The following is a 15,312-nucleotide window of genomic DNA, read 5'->3' on the forward strand; positions in this document are numbered from 1 at the left end:
GAAACTCATAAAATAATACAAATCTTGAATACTTATTTTTAAAACAAAATAGACAGTCTAGATAATTTATTACAATAACTATATTTTTAAAGCTTGAAACCTTTCTTTCTTTTTACAATCATAATGCAAAGGTTTTTTAAGGCTTGTTTTACTTTTATAGAGCTGAGGCTCTAAACAATCAAATTAGAGCCTACTTCAAAAAAATTCATTAGAAGAGGTTGTATTGATGCCCAACTATCATGAAATTGATCATCTCGATATCAAGATGCATAGACGATAAAGAAAGAAATTTTAAGTTTTAAAAATGATACATCTTGTAATGTATTTCTGAGCTGCTAAATTTCAAAATTTCATAGATACGCTCGACGTACGCTAATTTTGAAATATTACATTTTATAATTAAAAATAAAAATATATTTCTCGTCACGCGCTTTACTTTAATCGTTTCGGCTGTATGCAAGCCGCATCCGTAAGTATAAAAAAGGATCCACGTCTTTGAGATCATCGCTCAAAGCTCTGAAACTTTCCCCCCCGCCAAGTCGAAGGATCTCTCCCCTCCTCTCTGTCGGTCGATCTATATAGTTCATCTTCTTCTTCAAGGACTCATTAATGGCTATAAAGCTCCAGTCAGTGCTACTTCTTTTGATATTCATGCCATCTTTACTAAGTATGGCTCATGAAGAAACTAGCAATGGGAGCTCCTCCTCTGTGCACATCGTTTATATGGAGAGAACAGAGGGTGAACCAGAAGGTCTGCACCTCAAAACCCTTGCCTCGATATTTGGAAGGTGGGTCTTTAATGCTGTATTTTTGGGATTTTGCAAACGTGCTTTTGCTGGAACTCGAGGATTTCCACTTATTTAATGTTTTGTTTTCTTTTCTTTTTTTCTTGGGGAGAATAATCTGGTGAAATTCATTGGTTTTACAGTGAAGAGGCTGCGAAAGATGCCATAATTTATACTTACAAGAATACAATCAATGGGTTCTCTGCGAGGTTGACCCCACAACAAGTTGCAGAGCTCAAGAGTATGTAATCTATAGAATTGTTCTTTTTTCTTGAGATGGGGTGTTTCTTTTCTTTGGTTATTGGTATTATTATTATTATTACTTTGTCATAAGGAAGCTTTTAGTTTCACTATACATATTTTCATGTGGCATCTGGGTTATTATGATCAGGAAATCTCTCTCTCTCTCTCTCTCTCTCTCTCTCTCTCTCTCACACACACACACACACACACACATTGGGTTACCTTGATGATAATTGGGGAGTTTTTAGGTGAAATTGTAAGAAAAGGATTTAGAATTTCTATTATGTAGGCATTTTGATTCTTCATGCAATAGATATAGTCTTGAGCATATATCTTTTTTGGGTAACATGCTTGATCTCTGCATTGAAACCTCTTTCGTGGTTAGTTTGTGAATTGGAACTCTATATCTACTCTGTTTCCTTATTCTAGTTTTTGTGAAAAGGCTTGGACACAAATTCCTGGCTTTGAATCAGGCTTCGAATCTTATAATCTTCTGCTTTTCTGCTTGTACACTCCTTTATATTCTATCTTTAGTTTATTGTGACATTTTTCCATTTCAAAGGCCTTGATAGCTTTTACTTAACCAAAAAGGAGGTGTTGATAGCTTTCATTTATTAGCTCAAGAATATATTGTGGATTTTCTCGAAATTATTTCAATTCTAGTTCCTCCCATCTACAATTGCGAATGAGAAAGAACTGGAGCTCATGTGATCAAAGACTTTTTCTATTCACTTGGTCAGCCCATCCTATTCTTGTCTGGAAACGGAATGATCTACTCAGCCTTGTACCTAGAGTTTACACTTTGCTATGAGAACTTCATGAAACCTTGATTGCATAATTCAAGTGAATGATGTTAGATGCCCTTGTCAAAATTTGGTTAAATTCTCAATAGGTACTTTGTGAAAAATTTGTTCCAGGTGTATGCCTTCATTTCTTTTCCATTTTCGAGTAACAAATTTGAGTCCTCCGAAGATAGAAAATTATGATGCTTTCTGAATGACATTCATTGTTTTAAGAATGTTGTTCCAAAAGAAGAACCTTGGTTACTTTAATTTGGTTTAAATTACAAACCCATTTAGACCATACCCTTCAAGATTCAATTCTGGATTCTTAAACCAAATCAAACAAGAAGGGAAAGAAGTTGAAAAATGGTTATTCCACATTTTGGTAATGATAAAATTACTGGCAGAGAATGATCCGTTCAAGATTCTTATAAGGAGCTGCATTTTCACCTGAAAGATGCATTGTTCTTCCTTAATAGTAATCACATGGAATTGAAGAATTTCATTTACTCCGAGTTATTCGGTAATATTCACTGGAATTAATGTGAGGGAGTTTATTTATTCCATTACTTTGTACCTTCTTGAAATTATAAGGGTGTGCATTCCTTCCTTGGCTTTGGAGGACTTGTCGGCTGATCCCTTGTCTTTTTCTCTACCAAACGGTTATTAAGGCAAATTTCATTGTACTGTTGATAGCTGGGATTCTTCCTTGATTGTTGCCTATATTGAATTAACGTGTTCAGAGACTTGAGATTCTAGTCATGACTGTGCCAACTGATACTTGCTTCATTGCATGACTCTGATCATTTGTTTATGGAGTTGAGTTCATCATTTGTATTAATTCCCACCAAGAAACCATTTTCCCCAAATAAATAAGAAGTTTCTTAACATAAGGATTAGATAATTAAAGAAATGAGGATTTGAACTGCAGAGTCACTGTGTTCTACTTTCCACAGTGGTTTAAACAAATCTAGAAAGGAATGTTTAATATAAGACATTTTTAGGTACATTGTGGTGCCAGAAATGATGTTTTGTCATTGAAGTAAAAAGTGGCATGCATCATTAAGCACTCTTGAAGGGTTCATAACTCTCTCTGTCAAAGATTTGGAATTTTGGGCAGCATCAAGCAATCTAACACATCAATTGGTGTGTGCAAATAATGATTTGATCATAGTTGATAGTTCTGATTGCCTGTGTTAAATTTCTGTTTTTCTTTCTTGGCATTTCGTTAGATTGAGGTATGTGTGGTTTGCTTCTTTGATGCATTACACCTCTCCTCAGAAATTTCAAAATTGTCGTGATAGACGCATATTCCTACAAGGCTCTGTACTTTTGTTTTTCCTGAATTTAAAACTTTCTTCAACTTTCAAATCTTTGAATGCTTTGAGATTTATACCAATGGTCAAAAACAACGGTAAGACTCGGAACTCAGCAAGGTCCTGAGTCTGAGTTGTCCTTATAGACTAGGACAACTCTGGACAAGTAATGATAATAAAATATAGGAAGTAGCCGAGTTTGGCATGTTCCTTATGGACACCGAATACTGCTAAATCTGTGTAACTAGGATGAGTCAGAGTGGACACTCCAGAGTTTGAGAAGACTGGTTTATACTGCCAAGTAACATAATTATATCCAGAGGCATCATCTGTGATTCTGTGAAGCTCTCTTTGATATTGTTTTATTTTATTATTTTTGTCTCTTCTGCTCGATATATAGATTTTTCTTTACCCCTTGATCTGAGAAGGGCTTTCTTTACATCTAATGAAGGCCCATTGTTCACTCCATGGATTAATAATCTTACCAAATTTAAGAATCAACCCTGAATTCAATGTCAATGAGTAATGTGATTTAGTCTCAAATGTTTTAAATTATAAGAATCAAAACCAATAGCATATAAAATTGCTTTTGAATTTCTGTTTAATAGATCCTTCATAGAGTTTGCTTCTACATTAACACCATTTCCTGTAGAAGTCTACATACTATACCTTTATTAGCATTAAATAATCATGAGTCACTCTTAGTCCTCCATTTGGGTACCAGCTTTTGGGTCCATATTACTACTTAGCTTTATCTGCCAGAATAATGGCAAGACAAAAAATGGGAAGCGACCAAGAAAAACCAAACATATGTCAGTTAGATTTTGGTGTCTATATGGTTTTTACGGGTTTTTCGTTTACTTTGCAAATTTTGCTGTAGTAAGTTGAAACTAATAGTTTCTCAGATTGGAGTTTTGCAAATTGCATGAATGCTTTTAGTTGTTACTTGTTACCGAGTTATATAACTCTCTCTCTCTCTCTCTCTCTCTCTCTCTCTCTCTATTTTCTGATTAATATGCTCCATCTTGGAATTGTTGCTTATTGCCACTAATTTATATGCAATGTCACTTTTGCAGAACAAGCTGGCGTGCTTCAGGTCCTTCCAAGCACTACGTATCAACTCCATTCTAGGGCACACTTTCCATAGAAAGTTGTTCATCAATGAACCTGTTTTCAGATGTTTGTTATGTACAAGAAAAACACTTATATGTCATGTAATAAATGTACATGACAAACACTTATATGTCATATAATAAATGTTTCTTGCCCGGACCAAATTATGAGGGTTCGATATTCCTCACCTTCTTTGGAATGTAAGCCATGACTTATCTGTGTGACTTTCGGCTATTAGTCTGATTTCTTTTTTTAAGTAACTAGTGTCTGAATTTAAGGATTTCTCGGTGCACAGGCAATTGAATGAAAAGAAAGTATGGTATGATTTATGTGATCACCATGACTGCTTGGTGGGTTTTCACCATCCTTTCAATGTGATAATTTAAGAATGGGATGCCACATGTTTGGTGGGACCCGCTGTTCGTGTGGGGATATCTGGTGGGACCGGCTCTAGGTGTGGGCTGGTGGGACCCACTCTCCGCTACCCTCCAACTTGGGGATAGGATGTATGGTGCAACCCACTTTCCATCACTGTCGAATGTATTAAGGGGATAGTGATGACTATTTCTAGCTTTTATATAAATTGGATTACATATTATCTTGTGATTTTTTATGTTATTTTATTTTTTTTAGCAGTTTGACTATTTACATACACTCATATCTTAGTTGAACATTGTGGCTTTCATTCCCACTGATAGCTTCAAAAACCACTAACTAATTCAAAAACGGGTAGGGACCTATCATCCCCACTGAGTTTCCAAAAAAAAGAAAAAAATTGTTTGGCTAAGAAAACCAGAATTTATGTTTTCTTATTAGGGGCACATTTGATTTGCAACTAGCTTATAGACTCTCTCGTCAGTACATTATAAATTGACACTAAATATCAAATGCGGGCTTAAATCTTGATCATAGAAGCATGGATCATTCTCTTTCTTCTTTTTCTTTTACCGTTTGTGTGTGTGTGTGTTTACAATAAAAAATGCGGGCAAGGAACTCGATCCCCACATTGGTTTTGGGTGAAAATAAATCAAATGAGTTGGTAGAGAGGGTCATGTCAAATTACGTTCCTAACGAGAGTCGGGCCGCAAGGCCTTCCCCAGCTCGAATCACAGGCAAAACCTTCTCGTATACCTTAGCCTTGGAGATAAATGAATTGAAGATCAAGAACTAAGCAACGAAAGCATTAAAACAAAACAAAAGAGCAATAGATGAAACTAGACAAATATTAATAGGTATGCAAAACCAAAACTAAGAGCTAGTTGTAAATACTAAAAATAAACATGAAAAATGAGAATAAAAAGGCTAATAAATGATCATGAATAATGAATGAAAAGAGAGAGAGAGAGAGAGAGAGAGAGAGAGAAATGATACTTGAGGTCAGGCCCCTTGACCCGACACCTGGAGTTGGTGTCGATTCAGAGTATATTATTGCATGGTCAGTCCCGGTCCTTCAGTTTTTGATGAGGCAAGAGAATCTAGGCGGAAGAAGACCCAAAAGTCTAATTATCTGAGGTACTTTCGGGTTACAGTGTTGCCTGAAGGGTATGAGAATTCGGAAGAAGATCCGAAAGTCTAATTATCTGAGGTACTTTCGGGTTACAATGTTGCCTGAAGGGTATGAGAATTCGGAAGAAGACCCGAAAGTCTAATTATCTGAGGCACTTTCGGGTTAAAGTGTTGCCTGAAGGGTATGAGAATTCTTGTTTTAGGTCGACTATAGTTCGGGTTAGGTTTGTGTTCATTCTGACAGAGTTTACGTGCTTAATCTCTTTCTGAACCTCTCTACTGACAGAGCTTACACGCTTAATTGTAAAAATCCCAGCCCTGGACTCAAGGGCAAGTGCCTTATTTATAGGCAAAACCAACTTAGGACCACCACTGGATCTTTTTTGGTGCAATTTGGGCCCTTCATTTTTCGTCGCCCTTCAGACGGGCTTCGATGGCACTGCCAATGGCGTCGAATCCACATTAACTATCATTAAATGTGATCAACAGTACTAAATGTGCCTTAAATGCTTTCTAATCACGTGATGTAGTATTTGCACTGTTATGCTAGCAGAGTGTTAGAGAATTGGCGTCATTGGCACTGGCGCCACCACCAGTCAAACCAGCTTCACAGAAAAACATGCCACATGTCATCTTCTTGGCGTCCTTTCGTACATTTGATGCACCAATCATAACTCAAAGCATATCCTGCTTCCTTTGGCACACTTATGAGCTGTGACGGTGTCAGAATGTCATTCCAGCTCTTTCATACAGTTGGTAGCTGATGTGATGTTTTCTTGATGAATATGAGGACAACCGGTTTTCGTACTAACATCTTACATGTCAGTACCTTCTGACACGTGTCAAACCATACTAGCATGCAACTTTGGGGCCGTACGCCAGGCTGTAGCCCAAATTTTGACTGTCTGGGGCCTGACGCTGGTCTAAGGGATGTTGGGGCCATTGGCAATGGTGTCAACGCCCTTCTCTCTCCATTCAGGTTACTTTTGTGTCGCCTTTGTGTTGGTTTTGTGAGCTGCTTTCCAAAACCTTCTGCTCCCTAGTTGTTGTTGGCTTGGTGGTCTCGATATCTGGTTTGCCTTGCTTTGTTCCTTGAGTGTTTTTAGCTATGTCAAAATGATATTAGGGGTCATGGGGGCTACTTTATGAATGAGTTAGGATGAGTGTGAGTGGTTCAAGCATCGGGGTGGCTTTTCTCGGGTACTTTGGTCTCCTACAGTTTCCTCAATCATGATTGGAGTGTCAACAATTGCTCCTCTTTGATGCTTGTATCGCAAGCGAGCAGTAGGACACATGGCGACAAAGAAGTAGACACCTGAGATATAGAATTGGGTGGTGAGGAATCGATACATCGTCATTCCTCAAATGCCTGTCATTGTAAGACCATGGTGCCTATTGGTCACACAAGGGACCTGGAGGTTAGCTAGCCCATCATTCGAGGCAGTCGCAGGTAATAGTCCTCTATTTGTAGGTCGGAGGCCGATGCACCAGTACCCCATAGAAAGTCAAAGTTTTAATAACTGGGCAGAATGAATTAGGTGTGAATGGAAGTAAAATCTTGATTGAGTGAGCCATAGAAGAACTCATGCCTCATGTGCATTCCTAGGTTTTAGGGTGGTGATGACTTGGGAATTAGGTGTTTTTCTTTTGTTTTTTGGCTTTGATGGGGAAAAAGGGTTGTGGTGTTTTCACTGGTCGTAGTCGTTACCCTTCTGGACCAGGCGACCATATGCATTCTTATCATCATGATTGGGGTCATTTCGATTCCTTTGTTTTTTGAAAATATGTTTTGGCAGATGTTTTGAAACCAGGGGGAGAGTGAGTTTTAAAACAAAAATTGACGTCGGATTACAATTTGAACCAAAGAAATTAAAGTTTTTTAAATCACATAAATTATGAGTTTTTATGAAATTCTCAGACTGAGTTGCCCCAGTGTTGTGTTTTTGGAAGAAGGGTGAGTTTTTGAAAAAAAAGAAGATGAGTTTTAAAGTATAGATTTCGAAACATCTACAAAAAATGTTTTAGAAAATGAAGGAGTGGGAACAACCCCGATAATGATGATAAAAATGCACATATGGTCACCTGGTCCAAAAGGCGATGACCACGACAGGTGATAAAAATGCACATATGGCCTCAGGTGTCTACTTCTTTGTCGCCCTATATCCCACCACTAAAGTGCGATACGAGTGTCAAAAAGGGGCAACTTTAGATAGCCCAATCCCGATTGAGAGAATTGTGGAAGACCAAAGTACTCCGGGTAAACCACCCCAATACGCGAACCACTCACACTCATCTTGACCCATCTGTAAATCGGCCCCCATGAGTCCCAATATCGTTCTGACAGAGCTAAGAGAACTTGAGGAGCAAAACAATGCAAGCCATGACTTGGGACAACCAAGCCATAAGCCACTTGAAAGCAGAAGTATTTGGCACCAATGAGGCAGCTCCCAAAGCCGACACAAAGGCGACACATGAACCAGAAGCAACCTAAATGGAGAGTGAAGGGCCTGATGCCATTGTCAATGGTGTCAACACCCTTTAGCCCTACATCATGCCCAGACAGTCAAAATTGGAATACAACCTAGCGTACGGCCCCAAAGTTGCATGTTAGTACAACTGACATGTGTCAGAAGGTACTAACATGCCAAATGTCAATACGAAAATCGGTTGTCAACCTCGGATTTATCGAGGAAATGTCACATCAACTACCAACCGTACGAAAGATCCAGAATGACAGTTTGACAGTGTTGCAGCTCATAAATGCGCCAAAGGAAGTCAGATATGCTTTGAATTCTGATTGGTCCATCAAATGTACGAACCATAAGAAGGCACATAGCAGATTTTGATGTAAAGAAGGTTCAACTCGTATTAATTCATGTGATTAGAGCAGTGCCCGTACCAAGTCACGAGATTAGAAAGCATTTAAAGCGCATTTGATTATGTTGACCACATTTAATGTAATTAATGCGGGTTCGGTGCCATGGTCAGTGGCGCCGAAGCATGTCCGAAGGATGATGAAAAATGAAGGGCCCATAATGTACCAAAAAAGATCCAATGGTGGTCCCAAGTTGGTTTTGCCTTTAAATAAGGAACTTGACCTTGAGTCTAGCGTCAAGATTTTTGACAAAAAGCTCGAGATCTCTGTCGAACTGTATTCGAACCATATCTGTACCCCATTTGATGCAAAGTCGATCCCTTTTGACCTAAGATTTTACACTCTAGATTGAAGGAAATCTAGATAATTAGATATTCCGAATCCTTTTCAACCTATATTCACTTGCCCTGTCAAAACTCGAAGGACCAGGATTGACCAAGCAACCATCTATTCTGAATTGGCACAGACTCTAGGCACTAGGCCTAGGGGCCCGGCCTCTAGCATCGTTTCTTCCTTTTTTCTTTCCCTTTTACGATCATTTATTAGATTTTATTTTGTTTCATATGCTTATGGTAGCATTATGAGTAGCTTTTAGTTTTTTTTTACATTTTATTAGTCCTTGTTTAGTTTCATACATTGCTCTTTTTGTTCAATACTTTCCTTGATTAGTTCTTGATCTCTTTTGTTCATTTATTGGTTTGTTTCTTTCCCTCTTCTATTTTCTAGAGCTCCATTAAATCTCCCCCTTTCTTTATTCAAGCATCTTCAAAACCCTCTCTTGAATTTCAAGGCTAAGGTGTACAGGAAGTCGGCTCTGCTGGCAGTCCAAGCGGGAGAAGGCCTTGTGGCCCGACTCTCGCCCAAAACATAATTTGACAGGACCCTCTCTCTATTGACTCTTGTAATTTGTTCGCATTTGAAACCAAGGCGAGGGATTGAGTTTCCAACCCGCATTTTTTAGTATAAACAACCTAATACTAGTCAAATTCAGTGATCTGACACAAAATGGTATTTGTGACACAAAGTGGTCGCCCTAATCAAACTGGACTAGGTGACTCAGTTTGTGTCACAAAACCTAAGTATCGCCCTAGGGCACACTGCTCTGGGTGACACACTTTGGGTCGCTCTGACCAAAGTGGGTGACACACCTTATGTCGCTCTGTGCATTTGAGCAACACGCTTTAGTCGCTCAAATTAAATTGTACCAAGACTTTTGACTTTCGACTATCACCATCTTTCACATGTTTTTGGATAATTATCATCTTGTTTACGAAATTAAACATGAATTTTTAACTCTTTTTAGATCATTTTCGAATTTGGATAAGGGTTTAAAAGGATAAGGGTAGAATGAGGTATATAGATGATTGTGCTTTGTGGTCCAAAAGGCACTGGAATAGTGTGATCCATAGGTTTTCTAGGGTTAGGAAAATAATTACCAAATTCAAAAAATGGGTGTCTACACTATAATTCATAACTTATTAAGAAAAATTGAGGATATTGAAGAAAAAGTAGGACCTTATTATAAACCTTTATTAGAAAATAGATGGTGTAAAAATGTCTATATTACTACAATATTACAATTAGAAGATAGGTCAAGAGTATGGAAAGAAAGACTTGTTTCAGATCTTCTAAATCTTTTAGCAAAAAGGTAGGACAAATATTTAAAGGGAAAAGTTTATATAGAGTCGAGGCTCTAAACAATCAAATTTGACCCTACCTCGAAAATTTCACTAGAAGAGCTTGTTTTGATGTTTAAATATCTTCAAATTTATCATCTCAATATCAAGAAGCATGGACATGAGAAAAAAAAAGGGATTTCAAGTTTTGGAAATAGAGTATTTTGTAACACATTTTTGGACCGTCAATTTTCAAGATTTTCAAGTTTTCATAGATTTGTCAATCTCCACAATTTTGGAAGCTTTAAACTGTATAAATAAATATAAAAACATATTTTAAGGCTATCACAAAGATTTCCAATATAGAAACCACATGTTTTGATACTATGTGAAGGTAGGCTCTAATTTGATTGTTAGAGCCTAGGCTATATACAAACAATACCCATATTTAAAACACCAATAAATTAATATATAAATATTGTAACTATATAATAAGATCATAATTATGATAAATATATAATATTATTTTTATTAGTATTAATATAATATTACAATATTAATAAAATATTATAGCAAAAATATAAAATATTTTAATGTTAATAGAATACGATGTTAATATATCAAGGTAATAGCATAATATATATGTTAGTATTATAGTGTATGAATACTATATTATAATGTAATAATAATATTATTGATTATGTTGACGATATTTTATATAAATATTTAATAATAATAATAATAATGATGATGATGACGACAATGATACTAAAATAGACAATAAATAGGAATATTATAACTATAAAGTAATATCATCATTATAAGGAGTGAGAAAGGAAAAAGGAGAAGAGCCTTGCTATCCCAATGAAAAAGCTAGCTTTTTCAAAAGCTTATTCCAAGTCTCTTTGGAATGTGCAAATATTGAACGAAAGACATATGTGATCTTTTATCGGGGAATACATTTCATTTTATTTTTTATTTTTCACGCTTTTTTTTAGCAAACGATCACTTACATGTGGTCTTTATTATAATAAGATAAATTTCAAAATAAAATCAACATAACAATAAAATCAAGATCTTAACAACTTGATGTCATTGCAACAACTATGCACTATACTTGAGAATAAAAGATAAGATTGTAAGAAACAAAAAAAGAAGAGTGCCGGAGATTACCTCAACCGGGCTTATTACATCCTACACCGAGTCACCACCATCCGATGGTGGGGGATCAACGGTCTAGCGTCAATCTCGAATGGGGAAAGCAAATTTCGGCCAAGCCACACCAATGGAACATGAGCCCCTTTGATCACAAACTCAAACCCTAGGTGAATTCTCTTAGCAATCTAGTTTGAGAGAGATGAATTCTCTTTTTGCTAAACCCTAAAACCCTTAACCGTAAATGCATATTTGAGATATAGGAGAGAAGAACTCCATCACCTAAACCTTTAAGTTCTTTCACAATGTGAGAGAGAGATAGATAAAAAATGAGAGAGTGGTGCATGCCCCATTTTTTGGATATGACAGAGAAAGATGAGAATTAGTTACAAGAGATAAGGTATAGAGATTTTTTTTTGTAGAGACAATCTTTTTTTATAGGCTTTGAATAAGATTAAGGTTTCTTAAGATTTTCTTTGGCTTGCCTCGTCTTGTGAGATTGAACATAGACTGTCAATCCAGGGTGACTTGTGGGGTGAGAGATCTGAGACATCCATTCCATAGATGAGCCATCAACATTATGGAAGGTGCTTGGACCATTATCCCCTTTTCCTTAAACCATTTTCCCATCAATATATTTAAATAAATAAATATCATGCATTCTATAAAATTGCACGATCCATGTCACATATTCCATAAGGATATGTCAAATAATATCAAATAGATAATACTACCAAATAGAAATAAGATAAGATCCATATCAATTCAAATTGACCATATCTCTTTAAAACAAACTTGCTACAAAATAGATAAAGCCATGGTCAATATATCCCTTCCAAGATTTGACCACATGCCACAAATCAAACTAACTTTATCTTAAAAGCAAACAAGATAATCCAAAGAGGATGGGGCGTGCCACTCTTTTGTGGCACATGTGGGCCCATGCCACATGGTGGGCCCATGTGCATTATGGGCCCTTATGGAATATTATAAAAAATATAGTATTTTTAAAATTGAATAAAATAATTTAAAATATATATTTAAATTTTTATAACTTTGTAAGAACAATAACTGTATTTTTTGTAAGTCCAAAAATCACAAATAAAATATTGAGAGATTCATAAAAATTCAAATAATAAAATTAAATCATTTCAATAATAAAATGAACACAATTAAATTAATATGATGGGTAAATGATCCATTTGGTTTAGGAATCCAATATGTAATAACCGGGTACTCCCCCTTTAAATGTGGACTACAGATCACACTAGCTTTATCGAACCGACCCAGTGTTTTTCATGACCCACAGTCCAAGCAGGGGCTCAGTAGCGGGTTACCAAAATCAAGTCGATGAATCAAGGGGTCGCAATCCCAGTCTGTGGATTACAGGTCCTCCCCTAGAGACGAGTCAATGTCACCACGACCTGATACGACCATAGCTCTATGGTGCATAGGGGTATCTCTCGCATATGCATACGCTTCACCCAAAGGTGGATATCTGGCTTTTCCGAATGATCTATCAATATGCATGCCGTGTGATGGAACATGGATGAGGTTTTGGCTGCCATCTTAGTAGGCCACCATCACACACAAGGGTCACATAGTCCCTTGGCTTACTCATCCGGGAATGTTCTTCGACTTCATCAAGGCTAACCCATAAACCCTTTCGGTTTGTTCTTTAAGCCCAGGTAATATGGGTTTTTCCCAACCGATTGGCTTAGATCGTTAAGCATAGATCGTTTGCTTAAGTATGGTTCACGAGGGACCCTACTCACACTGAGTTCATGTTCCACTATATCATTTCATTTTACAAGCACTCATAAGGCCTTTAAAGGCCACATAAACCCAACAAATATTTGATTATATAAGACTTTTTTTAGGATATCCTTGATGATCACCAAAATAAATCCAAACCACCTTGAGCCATCAAAGCCAGAATATGTAAAAGAAACATTTGCATATCTTGGGTCCAACACAATCAATGTATATCCAAAACAAGAGGTAATATCAAAACACAATAAAAATCTCAAAAAAAAAAAAAGGAAAAAAAAAAGAAAAAAAGAAAAAAAAAGAGACTTGAAATTAATGTAAAATGAAAAAATAACATGTGAGGAGTGAATCATTGAGGGGGTCAAAACATCTTAATTAACATTAAATAATATATATCCTCGTAAAATATCATTCAAATGCCTAACTTGCTTTTGTCTAGGATTCAAAGCCTTGAAATTAGGGGCATTTAGTAATTTGATTCACCTAATTGGCTGCAACCAAATGATGGGAGTAAGCTTGCTTGTCTCGCATGGTTCAAATTATTGAAATGCCTCATTTATTCAGAGTTATTTATCTTCAATAAAAGCAATTCGGGTATTTTGAAGATATTTTTTTTGAAGATGTACCTAAGTAGAATGGAAAAAAAAAAAACCTTTTTATATTAATTGAGATCTTTTGAACTTTTGAGTATTGATACTTTTCATAAAAAAATACATATTATTTATTTAATTAAAAAATATTCTAACTGCGGCATAAATATCCCTATAATCAATGTTAAAAAAAACGTCGATCCACATTAGGAATTGGTGAAGCCAATATGGTTCGCAGTCAGAATTCACCAGGTTTACACAGAACCAGTCGATTCTTTGATAGGGAATCAGGTGATTCACCTGTTCCCAAATTTTTATTTTTATTATTTTTATGCTTTATACTTTTTAATTTTTATTTTTTAATTGACCTGTTCTCTTGGGCAGCTTGATGATCCAAACCATTTTTATGAGGGGTGAACCATCCATCCAATCCAGGTTTCTAAACACCGCTTACAATGATTGATATTGCGTACTATTAGTACAAGAAAGGTGCGCTTTTTGCTTGAGGTCTAGCTTTCCAAAATAATATTTTGGACCTTGAGTAGTCATCGGCTCCCACTTTTTTAAAAAATTTAACAAGAATAAATTAAATATTTATATATTAAATATATAAAAATATTGAAAAAATTAAAAATAAAATTTTAAAAAAATAATAAATAAAAAATATTTTTTTGCTTCGGTCGAGGCAGGCCCGAGGTAGACCCAATTTTAACCGAAGCAGCTTGAATCTGATCGAAACAACAACACCAAGCTTCGCTTCGGTTTAGTCTAGACTTAAAATCCGAAGACTTTGGCCTCTTTGGCCGAATTGAAGCGAATTTGACAACACGAAATTGACCGTGGTTCGAAGGGTTAAAGATCTCATTACATGCTTTCCCTGATTTATACCGCCGCTTTTATCCTAATTTTATTATAAAAAAAATTATAAAATTTACAACTTTATAAATTAACATGAGTTATTTCAAAAATTTGATAGAAAAGAGTATTATGAAGTTGGAAAACCTTCCACTTGGTCATGTAGACTTTGAGGTACATAGACATAAAGAAATTTTAAGCCCTAAAAATAATACATTTTGTAATAATTTACTTGGACCTTTTATTTTCAAGATGTTTATAGAGATGTACCGTCTTTGAATTTCAAAAATTTATAATTAGGGTTGAGCCGCATCTTCTGCAGTAATTTAGTGGTGCTCCGGAAGTGTAAGGTTTCGCACCTTCTAGAGACTTCACCGACTAATGTTCTTTCTTTTGTTGGCTCCTTCAGTACTCTGTGATAAATTCTTTAGACAGTTTTATCTATTATTAGTTAATTTTCTGGAGCTTCTCCCATTTTTCGGTTCCCTCCCTTCTTTTCGCTGCATCTTCTTTTACCAGATTCAAGAACTCGTTGGGTTCTTAATCAGTATGAATCTCATATCGTTCCCTGTAAAGACGCAATCACTCGTGGCTAGGGTTTTTTCGTTTCGAGGTCTCTCTATGCAGCGCAGTTGCCACGTATCTGCAAAATCTCAGGTTCAAATCCTTGTCTAAACTGAGAAGCTAGGGTTTTTTTAAGATCTTT

At 36.2% G+C, this 15,312-nt stretch overlaps 2 protein-coding genes across 15 annotated transcripts in view; both read left to right on the forward strand.

Moving 5' to 3' along the window:
- The first annotated feature begins 503 nt into the window (after nt 1–503).
- LOC18439022 (subtilisin-like protease SBT3.11) lies at nt 504–4,403 on the forward strand. The gene is made up of 3 exons (XM_006849196.4): nt 504–788; nt 929–1,026; nt 4,203–4,403. The coding sequence occupies exons 1-3, from the start codon at nt 610–612 to the stop codon at nt 4,271–4,273; spliced, it is 348 nt and encodes a 115-aa protein (XP_006849259.1). The 5' UTR covers nt 504–609; the 3' UTR covers nt 4,274–4,403.
- A 10,421-nt stretch (nt 4,404–14,824) lies between these two features.
- Nucleotides 14,825–15,312, forward strand: part of LOC18439023 (bifunctional bis(5'-adenosyl)-triphosphatase/adenylylsulfatase FHIT) — a 29,034-nt gene continuing 28,546 nt past the window's right edge. For 8 of the 14 annotated variants that reach the window (XR_016040532.1, XR_016040530.1, XR_016040533.1 and 5 more), the window contains exon 1: nt 14,892–15,263. Coding sequence is in view for 4 of the 14 variants with exons in the window: in XM_088846473.1 (XP_088702599.1) it covers nt 14,988–15,263 (276 nt within the window). In the remaining 10 variants the exon portion in view is untranslated. Of the gene's footprint in view, nt 15,264–15,312 lie in introns of all 14 variants that reach the window. The other 6 variants (XR_016040537.1, XM_020670255.2, XM_020670257.2 and 3 more) reach the window with 4 other exon arrangements.

Source organism: Amborella trichopoda, chromosome 9 (assembly GCF_054954075.1).
Source record: "Amborella trichopoda isolate Santa Cruz 75 chromosome 9, AtrichopodaSantaCruz75HAP2 v2.0, whole genome shotgun sequence".
Taxonomy (NCBI): Eukaryota; Viridiplantae; Streptophyta; class Magnoliopsida; order Amborellales; family Amborellaceae; genus Amborella; species Amborella trichopoda.